Below are 12,116 nucleotides of genomic sequence, written 5' to 3' on the forward strand. Positions count from 1 at the left end.
CCCCAGACCGTGAGGTGGTTGTAGGGGGTGCAAGGACAAGAGTTACTTTTTTCCATTTATTTGTATGTAATTTAAAAACTAGAGATTGTACATCAAACCTTTGATTTCATAGACATTAATGCTTTAGATAAGGTTAAATTTCAAATGAGTGAAGTTAAGACAGTATTATCATACATGTAATTGATACACATGGAATATAAAAATAATGAAGGTGGTATAAGAGTGAGTAAATTCTGGAAAACATTTGAATGAGGGGATAATGCCTCAGAAAGGAGAGGGAATAAAAGAGAAGGAAAGTCATTATTTTCTTATCAAGCTCTGTGTGGGAAACCACATTAATAATAATAATAATAATAATAATAATAATTAGCATTTCCTGAGTCCCTGCTCTGTGGTAGGAACTGTGCACATATTATCTCATTTAATCTTCATGACAACGTAAGAGGCCAATAATTATTACTCCAATTTTACAAATAATAACAAGAAGACAGGACAACTAGTAAGCCGGCCGAGTGGCTCAGTTGGTTAAGAGCTTGCTCCAGAGTTTGAGCTCTGAGCAACAGCAGTTCGATGCCCGGCCTGAGCTGAGCAGCCGCTATGCTGCCAATAGGTATCAGGATGGCTCAGCTTAAAAAAAAAAAAAAACTTAAAAAAAAATTATAAAAAAAAAAGAAGACAGGACAACTGAGGCTGAGGGGCACAGAGACTGAGAAAGCAGAGTCCTGAAGTGTAAGTCTCAGGGGCCTCTGCTCAGAGGGCCGCCAGGGTCTCCAGGGGCTCCCGTGACTGGTGCTCAAAGGAGGGAGGGTAACCCTGGAAGTACCAAGAGAGCTGCCTTCTGTGGCAGCAAGCTTCTCGTGGCGGGAGGTATCCAAGCTGGTCTCCTCTGACACAAAGATTCTGACTTCCCCCTATTTTTAAAAATTATTCCAAAGACATTGGGGCCCATTTTTCTTCCTTTGTGTTTTGTTGTGAGATGGGGAGGAACAGCTGTTCTTTGAAACCCAGGCATTGGAGGGCAGGGCAAGGTACCAGGGCCTTGAAGGCAAGCTGTTAGACTTCATCTGTCTGTGAGCCCCTAAAAAACACGAGGCCATGTGGCACTGCAGAGGGGGCACTCTGGCCTGAAACCTTGACCAGGTTCTGCTATTGACCTTAGACAAGTCCCTTTTCTGGACCCCAGTTTTCCATCTGTGAAGTGGCAGAGTTAGAGGGTCTATGTCACCTCCGATGACCACAAGCTCTTGGGGTTAAGTTTCTGGTGTCTGTGTTCAGACTCAGCCTCTCTCCACTGGGTCTCACTCTGGCTCAGAACAGACACTCAGTGGATCCTTTGGCAATGCTAGTGAGTGAATGAATGAATGAGTGAATGAATGAATGAACAATTGCAGGGATGGATAGGTAAAGTAAGCCGTCATTCTAATGTCAGTGAGAGCCAGTCAGTGCCTGATGCCTGGGTGAAGACGGCAGGGCTGTGGTGTGTGCACTGCACAGCTCTGGGGGCACTGACCACTCTGAGTCATTGCAGAGTGGCTTATTTATAACAACGCAATCCTGGCACATGGCAGTAAAGGGTTTTGTACAAGCAATGTCTCTATCAACCAGTTTGGGGGCAGACAGATCTCAGTACAGGGCAACAGTGTTCTCTGGGCTTTCAGAGATTTGGGAGAAGGAGGCAATTTGGAGAATCCTGTTTATTAAGAAGGCTATGAAGGTGCTGCAACAGCAGCTAGAGTGAAATGGAAACATGCACACACACACACAGACACACACACAGACACACACACACACACACACACACACACAGAGGATTGCGGCCTGTCATGTGTCCCCAGAACTTACTAAAGCAAAACTGATTTGGGCTTAGACAGATTTGATTTTATGCTAAACAAATTTCATCAGGATTTTTATATGAAGAGCCTATTTCTCCCCAAATGTGGACTGCTTGGCTGCATGTTAATGTGGTCAAATTCAGTCTCGAGTTCTCTGCAGGCTCTGGGGCCAGGCTCTCAGGACTCGGCTCCCGGCTGCTGGCAGAGCTCAGGGGAAGGCACTCGCTGTCCCCAGTGGCTTCCAGGGCCCTGGCTTCCCTCCCCAGAGCTCAGAGCACACAGAGATGCCAGGGGGAGCGTGACCATGATGACTTGGTGGGAAAGCAGCATCTGTGTAGAATGGTGAAGACAGTTGAGAACATCCCGGGGTAGGAACAATGTCTGTTGCAATGCTGGTGGAGGTGGGCTAGGGTCTTCAGTCATCACAGTGGTGAGGTCCAGGTGGAGACGGTCTCACAGTTATTATGCTGTGATGAGGAGAGCTCAGCTAGGAGAGAGCTGGGCCTGGCTACGGCCTCAGGCTGAGCTGGCGAGAGTGAGTGGAATCGGGTGTCCCTGAGCCCTGAGGCCTGGGGAGCCCCTCACCTGTCCTGAGACGGCAAGGTGGGCAGCAGTGGGCAAATGCCCCCATCCTCACCCTGTCCTGTCATTGTCTACTCCTGAGTATCTCCAAGTGGGGGCTTTGGAGCCACATCAACATCACTGGGAGGGTGTCAAACATTCATACAGTGGCTTCTGCTCTAGCCAGTGGATCTGGGTTCCGTGGAAGGAACTGGGAGCCTGAGGCATGCTGTGCTCTGGACTCTCCCAAAGCACTGCCATTCCTGTGTGAGCCTCCTGCTCCAGCCTGGCCACCCTCTGTCTCGCTTCCTCTGTCGCTGTCCCAGCCCAAGCAGGGAGTTTCTCCACCCACAGGTCCTGGCTCAGCTAGAAAAATTACTGGTGAGCGAATGAATAAGTGATATATTAAAAGATTGCATTGTGTCAGGGACAGGCAGACTATCATTTGCTTCATCCCTCCATAAAATAAACAGATATGATTTTAATTTAAGCCATCAGGTAGACACTGATTTTACAGATAAATAAACTGAGGCTGCTGTTGGCAGGAAGTGGGGACACTGGGAATGGAGCTCAGGCTGCTTGGCCCCTGGTACTGCTTTGATCTGTGACCCTCACTGCACATTCCTGTCTTCACATTGCTCTCCAGATACCAAGCTGTGGCTACCCAGCTCGGCACAGCTCATGCTCCGGGGTATCCTCACCCCCTCTGGACTTGGGGTGCTGGCAGGCCTACATGCACGTGGCTCTCGTACTTGGGTCCAGGCAGCCAGAGCTCCTGGCTTCTGCCCTGGCTAACCCTCTGCTGGGGACATTGGTGCTGAGCCTGCTCTCTCCCTCCCCTCCCCACCCCTCGGGCCTCTTCCCTGGACTTCTATCCATCACTGACAAGCATCAGGGACCCCAGTCCATGCTGGCTGCTTCTGAAATACTGAGGCCAACAGTAGCCCCGTGTCCCCTGAGCTGCCGAGAGCCTTTAGACTCTCGACCTGGGGTTTCTCTCCTTGCCCCGATCCTGGGCCTGCTCTCTTTGTCCCCCTGGCAGTCTCTGTTCCTAACTCCACTGGAGCCCACAGTTGGTTGAGGTCAGCAGTGAGGGACCTGGGTGTGCCTGCTCCCTCTGGATTTGCGTGCAGGGCAGTTTTTCTCCTCCAGGTAATGGAGAGCTGGCCCTGGAGGAGTGCCCAGAGGCCCTGGTGAAACGCCAGGCCCTTGCTTTGGGGCTACAGGGAAAGCGACGGCTACCAGGCAGTCACTGAAACTTCCCTGACAGATGCTGGAGCACCCTAACAGTGAGCCTTTCATCTCCACTCCCCGTCTGCCTCCTCCTTGGGGCACTCTGCCCACTGTCCTCTCCTGCTCCCACAGATGCCTCCTCCTAGCTCCATGGACGGCATCAGCTAGTTCACGCCAGGCTGCTAGCATCATCCCCAGCTACCTCCTGTGCCCAGACCACGACACCCTACCTATCCCTCGAATCTCTTCACTTCATTTCGCTTCCTCCCACCCATGGAAGGGCTGCTGCCTGGACCTGCCATCACTCAGAACCACTAACTCTGAAATGTTTGCCGCCATGACCATTCACTCACCCATCCGCACATCTATATACTTCAGCAGCACTCGTGGGGCATCTTCTGTGCGCTGGGCCCTGGGAACACAGCTCCATCTGTGACCCCTCACTCCCACCCGTCCTGCCCCGTCACCAGCCTGGAGTCCTCACAGGCCCGAAGCAACGGCCTCTCCTCCTCTCAGCCTCCACCTTGCCCTCCATCTTTGCTCATGTGTCCTCGTCTTTGCCAATGCTGTCCTCTGTCCCTATAATACTCTACTCTCTACCTCAGCAAGGCCAAGTCACAGCTGCCCCCCAGATCTGCTCCAGGACCACCTCCTTCAGCTAGTGCTATGGGGAGAACTGTGTCCCTCTAAAATTGATTTGTTCCAGTTCTAATCCCCAGTATCTCAGGGTGTGACCATATTTAGAGATAGCTTCTTTAAGGAGGTAATTAAGTTAAAATGACATCATTAGGGTGGGACCTAATCCAATCTGACTGGAACTCTTATAAAAAGAATAAATATGGACACAGTTATAAAGGAAAGACACGTGAGGACACAGGCAGAAGAGGGCTATCTACACGTCAAGGAGAGGGGCCTCAGATAAAAACAGCCCTGCTGACTCCTTGATTTCAGACTTTTAGCCTCAAGAACTATGAGAAAACTTTCTGTTGTTGAAGTTGCCTAGCCTGTGGTCCTGTTATGGTGGCTGAGCAAAGGAATACAGCCCGAAGACCACTGTGCCTTCCCTAGGGTGTGAGATGTTGCTCCCGTTCGCTCTTCACATCCAAGTAATTTTTTTTTCACAGGACCCGGAATTAGAACTGACAACAACCCCCCGTTTTTCCCCTGATTAGGGGGAGGAAAAGGCAGTGCTCAGGAAATGCTTTTCAAATGAATGTGCCCAAGAGAGCCTTTGGGCCAGCAGACCTTTCAGCCTTGGGCAAATGCTGTGAATCGTGTTTTGAAACATGACAGCCGGCCCAGCCATGATATTTATGACCCTGCTTCTCGGCCTTCCTGGGGAGTGGTGCTCTAGGCTCTTCAATTTATAGTCCTCAGGTGCAGACCCCCGGCCCAGGAAACTGCAAATGGGCCATCTGCTAATAGCTCACGCAGACAGTGCAGAGGATGGTTGATCCTTGGCCCCAGGGTCAGCCCTTTTAACCAAGGGGTGGAGCCCTGGACCTGAGATGTGTGTCCTGCTCCATCTTCTCCTTTGTAAAGACCTCAAAGTTGACAGATAGATTATGATTTCCTAACCACCTCTCACTCCCTATTTTGGACATAGGTGCATATCATTTCTGCTTTCTTTTATTTTTAAATTGACTCACTGCCCCCGGGAGGCCAGATGGCCCAGGCCATGTGCCATGGAGTCCATTTTCTTGCCATCCCTGGGCCTGAGCTAAATTGGGTGGGGTCAGCCATTGGGGCCTCTGTGGGGCTTATAGAAATATGGAAAGGATTAGGATTCCCTAGAAGGAAAGACTCTAGGAGGGAAGGTAACACTAAGGAGCTTAGCCACCCCAAGTCCCTGTGTTGCCACCTGAGCATGGTTTCATTTTCTTCAAGAAGTCCTGAAAGGCTGGGGTGGGGAGAAGACATTAGAGTGAGGGTGAAGCCTTCAGTGCCCAACAACAGAGTCAGGAGTGACCCAGGCACTGGATGGTACTGGGACTCCTCAGAGGGGCTAACTACCCACCTGCCATGTATTTTCAAATGGAGAACAAAAGTCACAGAGCAATCCAGATTTTCCCAGGATGAGCTCCAACTCAAAATCAGCATGTGGACTGTGGCCCTTGACCTCCATGTAAGGATGGGCCCTGGGAAAACCTTACCAAGCCTGAACCTGGCTGGGACCCACCACCACCTGTTATGGGGTGTGAACTGGAGGCAGGTAGGACCAGGTGGGGTGTCCCCCAGGCTGACTTCCCTATGCCTGCAATGGGCAGCCTCATGTCCCTGTCCTGTGCCCCAGCCACAGAAACTGGGCTTCTGAGTGTGGCCCCTCCCTCCCCATGAGACCCTGTCCGGCTGGCAAGACAAGGGGAGGAGCCAGGTTTCAGGAGGTTGAGGAATGCTCTGAAGGAGGGCGGTGCTTCCCTGACGCCTTCTTGCCCTCTAAGAGTAGAGATGTGAGTACCTGAGTGGAAGAGGGTGGCGATTTTAAAACTCAAGAGCTCTCTTGCATTTGGATAATCATTGCTTTAATAAAATTAAGACAATACAATGTTTCCCATTAGTTTCCAGTAAGAGACCGGATTTTTTTTTTTCCCAGTGCAATAACCCTTTGAAAAGGTGAGTCGTGTGTGATTTCGTGTTCAGGCAGCATCAGCGAGTCTCGGCTTTCAGTGCTCAGGCCCCCATGTGAGCTCTTATTCATTTTGTAAAATGCATCCTTATACAATCCAAGGCCAAAGTCCCATGGGCCATGGCGAGAGCTCAGGGTGTGGAGCTCTGATGGCTAGCCAGCCCTGTCCTCAGAGGCCATGAGGAAGCGAGGCCCTGGGGTTTCCTTTGCATCCAGCACTGTGTCAGCCTGCATTCCACCTGGTGCAGCTGCTCACAGCTGCTATGCCAGGACCTCCATTGTCTCTTTCTTCCTACCCTTCTGCAGACCAGCAGAATATTCTCCCCTTCTCATCGCCAACCAGGAGTTTGGTCTGGTTTCTTGGGAAGAGAAAGAATAGACAGGAGTTTTAGACACAAGCCTGTGAGTCCTGCTTATCCTATCTGGCACTCAGAAAAATGCAACATGGGGGTTCAGTCCAGGACCCCATGGATCCTGAACCTTGCCTCCACCTGTGGCAGGCAGAGGGAGAGGGAAAACTGGGGAATGTGTTGACCTAGGGGAACTCTGAGGTTGTGGCTCCCAAAGCACTGAGTGGATATTCCAAGAATTGGAGTCTCCAGGGCTGGGTGAGTTCCTGACTTTCTCCTCTGGCATCTCCAGGAGCCTCTAGTCCTGTGAGAGCTGCAGCTGGCCCCTGTGTAGCATCTGACACTTAACTATTCTACATTGAATTAGAGCCCTCAAAGGGCATTTTCTATAATGTAGGATAACCATCACCCCAAATGTTACAGTCAGCAGTGGACCTCAGGAAAGGGTCTCTCTAGGATTAAATCAACAAAGCAATATACTTTTACATTTTGGATTTCTTTATGAATTCATGGATATTCAATGAGAGAGAGCAAGAACATGTGTGTGTTAAGAAACATTTCCTAGGACCCTACAGGGCCACCTCACCTGAACCCTGTACATGGTGGGCCCTACTAGCTCCCCATAGAGAGGCCACCCTGAGCCAAGAGCCTGGACTTTCCTAGGGGCGGCCACAGCGCCCTCTTCTGGGAGCCTGGAGAAGCCAAGCCTTCATTACCTGTACATGGCTAGAGCGGTCACTGCAGGGCTGGTCTTACTGGGCTTCCCTGTCAAAGCAACGCTGACGTCCAGCTCTCTGCACAGGGCAAGATTCTTCTCCCACCTGTGACCTGTGGGGAACATGTGAGAACATAGTTAGAAAACCCAGGAGCCTTCACACACATGTACGTTACATCCGCACATGGGGCCCAAAACACACACACATATTTATATTTGTGGTCAGCAACTTGTTAAATTGAGGGGGGAAATATATTTAATCTTGGCCTGTGCTGTTGCAAAAAGGGCTGTCCCAATTTAATTTGCAGGCTGTGATAGTTACATGTGCTGACGTGCTGCGGTATCCATTGTGTACCAAATTGGATTTGTGTATTATTGCTTTCTAAATTGCATGCCTAGTTCAGCAAAATTGTTCATCAGTGTTTACTGGCTTTATGCTTAATAAGATGCCCCACAATACCTTGCTGCCAGGATGTAATGCAGCCTGTAATTGCCTAGTAAAAATAAATTACATAAAGTCGGCATTATCAACTTATCTAAATCCTCTCACGCCACAACCAATAATTAAATGCTGAGAATGTTTTTTCAAAAAATGTAACTCAATGATTGTTACTTCACTCATTTTAATGACTGCATTTGGGGACAGACAGTAATTCCTTCAACGTGGAGAGTTAGATGGAGAGACATCCCTGTGAATTCAGTCAGTTGGAGTCAGGGCAGGGATCATGTGGCTGCCCTGGCTGTCCTGGGGTGGCCCCTTATGTGTGCCAAAAGGCCTGTGCACCAGGAAATGCATGTGCATTGTGTGTCTGTGGAAAAGCCCAAACAACCAGCACTTCTTATATACCAGACTGAGCCCAAATCTATGGGATGGTTCCTAAAATGTACTCATCTGGGTTGGTCCTGGTGCAAATGACAAAGGAATTCCAGGCAAAATTAGATTGCATGTGTATACAAATGCAGTATCTTTAATATCTTCAAAGACCTCCTTTCTTGCCCCTTACAACACTTGAGGGATGGAGTAATACACACAACAAGAGGATACATATGCAGATATCCACGTGTCATGCCCAATACCTGTCCCTTTCCAATAAAAGAATTTTGAGCAATATTATGAGAACAAGACTTCCACTGGCTTAGGAGTGTAAATCTGCACATGGATTTGCTAACTGTAAGCTGTGACTCAATCTGATTTTTATGACTATCTCTGTGTCCTCCTGTCATTTCATCCTAATCCTCCTATGAACTGTAACCACAACCCTGGCCATTAATTCTATGGGGCAGTGGTGACAAATAGCAGAGGAAGCATGTGGACCTGGGGCTCCTGTTGGCCTGAAGCCATCTTGTAAGTTCCTCAATATCATCAGCCAGTGTATTAGGGGAGCAGTCTCTTCAAAGTATGAGAAAATGATAATAATAACCTGCATTTTATTGAGTAGACTCTTGTCTATGTCCATCATTTTTCTGTCATTAGCTCACTACAAGTTAGGGCAGACAGGAAATACCTCCACTTGACAGAGGGGGAAACTGAGGTCCAGAGAAGTTGCTATGGACAGAGCTGGGTCTAGTGCCTTGTTTCCTGCTTTTCATCTCACTTCTCACCTCACTAAACCCCATTACAAGTGAACACAGCCACCACAGCTCTTGGTCCTGAGTAGAACCAATGGAATGTCTCTGAGGTGCCCTTTGTTCATCTGTCCCTCCATCCACCCAGCCAGCCAGCCAGCCAGCCAGCCAGCACTCTTGCTCGGACATCCATTCATCAACCATTGGCTGAGCTAATGACTTCAGCTTATCGGACCTTGAGAGCTTCAGAAGTGGGCAGTTACGCCCTGGACTGAAGCGGTGTGCCCTCGTGCAGGCGCAATGCAAAGCTGCTTCAGAAGCACTCTGGAGAATAAGAACTCTGTGCTCACTGTCTTCCAAATAGGTGTGAATAGGGGAGGGCGTTTGGCTCCTGATCTCTGAAAAGCTGTGAGTTCCTTAGTACGCAGAAGCCTCAGCATCTTGCCTTTTACACTGAGATAAGCTGGTTCCTTGTGGCCCTAAATGACCCTGGAGATACTATGACCAGTGAACTGAATGTGGTTGTAGATCCTTGTGAGCTCACTGCTCTGGGTCAGTCCAGATGGTGGACAAGGGCTCCCGGATGGAGTTATCTTGAAGGAAGGGGTTCGCACGTATAGCCTGGGACCTAGTAGGGGCTGAGCAAATGTCTGAGTTGTGCTTGTGTGAAGAAAGAATCCATGAATCAGTGACTACACGCATTAAGGAGGTGTGGAGTACATTTTAGAAATGAACTTATTGAAAATGGCTACTCTTTTCAGAAGACAGCCCTCAGCAATCTGTAAAATTTTCTCCAGTGGTTGACCATGGGTCCCGCGATGCAGAGCAAACCAGCAGGGCTGCCCTGGAGGCAGTGGTGGTGGGGCATTGGGAGGTGAGAAGAAAAGGAGGTGATAGCTTTGATGGTGAGATTTGTGCCTGTGCTCACTGTGGAGAAGATGGTCTGGTAGGGGTTGTGACACTGATTACATGGTATTATCTGTGATTGAGGTTATCTTGGTAGTGGTTACGTCTGCTCTGGTGGAAGAAGTGAGAATGATAGTAGTAATATGCTTCTAGGTAACTTTGGGCAAGTTACTGAATCACTCTATGCCTCAGTTTCCTTGTCTCTTGCATGGGTGTCATAGTAATCCCTACTTCATAGGGTCACCATGGAGAATGAGAGAGTGCATGTGCTCAGTAGAACTGCTCGTGGTCAGCTCTGTCCCTCACAGCTCTGCAATGGCAGTGATTGTGGAGGTGCTGCCAGAGGCTGTGAGGCTGTGATGACAGGAGGGAGAGCAGATTTTCTTACTTCAGCCCCCATCTGCCACAGCCCAGAGAGGGTTCTGCTCTATAACAGTGCTTCTCTCACATTGGGGCACAATAAGACTCACCTGGGGACTGTTAGACGTGGAAATTCTAACAACCCCCAGTCTTTCCCTGGGAATTGGGTGGGTTGAGTCAAGATCAGCAGGGTGGGCTTGGGCCTGTGGAGCCACTTCCTCTCACTGGGGATACAGCAAGGCCTCTCCCTGCTCCTGTCTGTGCCTGGCTGCCCAGGAAGGAAGCCAGCTGGACCCAGGACTTTGGCATCAAAGAGTCAACCAGGCAGATGGAGAGACTCAAATCAAGCTCTGCAAGGTGTGTCCCTCTCCTGATGCTCAGGAGACCCTGACAATCACCACTACCACTGTTCACATATCCAAGGAGCACCCCTGAGCTAACTGGTCCCTGCAGGATGAGGCTGGAACTCAATAGAGCTTCTCCATGCTTCTTCACAACCCACTAGCAACTTGCAGTAAACCATGCTCCTGTCCCCCCAACACCTGGCAACATCCCCCAGAGACTCCCTGGGCTCTGCAGGCCAGGGGGGAACTGCAGCCCTAGGGTTGAGATGGAGAGGAGAGGGAGGGCTGAACAAGGCAAGGATGCTCACACATCCTTAGCATGGCAGTTACCTCGGGGGCTTGGAGGCTGAGCCAAGGGCTCCTCTGGTGCTGTCCGCCCAGGGCCAGACATGTTCACATCCTCAGTCTTCCAGATCTGCCCAGAAAAGAGAAAACATCATGGGCTGGTGAAATGATCCTGTCTGCAGGCTCAGGGCCCATCACATTCCTTCATACCTGGGGAACCCTGAGGGAAGGGGTTCATTTTACTTAGCTAATGCCATCTTTCCCTCTGTCATCATCCCTGGAGTCCTCCCTCACCACTCAGCAGCTGGGCCTCCCCATCCTCTGTGTCTGGCCCTTGGTCCCAAAGCATGTGAGCGCCCTCAGGCTGGCCACATCTGGCTTCTCTCTTGCTGAGTCTGGACTTTGTGTCGCTGAAGGACAAGGACCAGTCTCCACTTAAAAGCCTCTGGGATCTCTGCACCAGGTCTACACAGCACTGGGCCCTACCAGGAGCTCAATTACCAGGCGGAATGAATGGCTGCTGAGTACATGAAAGACTCTCACTCATGCTGGGTACACCCATGACAGAAATGCACCTGCTGCTCAGCCAGCCCAGGCTGCTCTGACTAACCCATGGTATGAAATATACCCCACCAAGACCAGCCCTTTGTGATCTCCTCACATCCCGGCCAGCCCAGGACACTGTGCTCTCTACAGAGACTCTGTGCCCCTCATAGCTCACAGATGGGTCCTGAAGGGGACTTCTCAGGGGGCTCTCCTTAGCCTCTTCTCTCTTGTCCATGCACTCTGGCCCCTCAGCCTGCATGGCCTCCTCCATACTCTTTGACTTCTCTTACCCCAGGACTCAGCTGAAATGCCACCTCCTCTGATGTTTCTCTGTTGGAAATAAATCCATTCCCCTCTTGGAATCCCCAACATCTTATCCATTCTGCTTTCTGAAGCATCATCTCCATGTTTATTCTGAGACTAAGAGTAGAGGCCCCTGAAGGGCAGGGTAAGTTTTACCTATGGCAGAGTACAGCATGCTTTTCATAAATGCTTGTAGAATTTCAAGGGTATTTTCCTGAATACTTTGTAGTATTTAATTAACAGTTCCTTTCATAAACTATGGAATTCAATTGAGGGTTTTTGAGTAAGCCTCTTAATTATTCCTTATCTTTATTCATTCCTTCATCCTTTTTGTCAGTCTCAGAAAAATTACCTATATTTTGTTCTTCCATCCTATTCCTTCCACCTCAATGTCTCTTTTTCCTTCTCTTCTTAGTTTCCTGATGCTTTCCCTCTTGGTGGCCCTCCTCAGATTTTCCATGGCACTCTCTGATTATCCCAGTCATAGCA

The 12,116-nt window shown here is 49.7% G+C and overlaps 1 protein-coding gene across 3 annotated transcripts in view; it reads right to left on the reverse strand.

The window, feature by feature from the left end:
- Positions 1–6,126: 6,126 nt before the first annotated feature.
- WDFY4 (WDFY family member 4) overlaps positions 6,127–12,116 on the reverse strand; it is a 323,059-nt gene continuing 317,069 nt past the window's right edge. For all 3 annotated transcript variants that reach the window (XM_019655081.1, XM_019655082.1, XM_019655080.1), the window contains exons 60-62: positions 10,824–10,908; positions 7,319–7,430; positions 6,127–6,611 (exon numbers count right to left, since the gene is read on the reverse strand). In XM_019655081.1, the coding sequence (XP_019510626.1) occupies positions 6,545–6,611; positions 7,319–7,430; positions 10,824–10,908 (264 nt within the window). In that variant the 3' untranslated portion in view covers positions 6,127–6,544. The remainder of the gene's footprint in view (positions 6,612–7,318; positions 7,431–10,823; positions 10,909–12,116) is intronic.

Source organism: Hipposideros armiger, unplaced genomic scaffold (assembly GCF_001890085.2).
Source record: "Hipposideros armiger isolate ML-2016 unplaced genomic scaffold, ASM189008v1 scaffold_235, whole genome shotgun sequence".
NCBI classification, from domain to species: domain Eukaryota; kingdom Metazoa; phylum Chordata; class Mammalia; order Chiroptera; family Hipposideridae; genus Hipposideros; species Hipposideros armiger.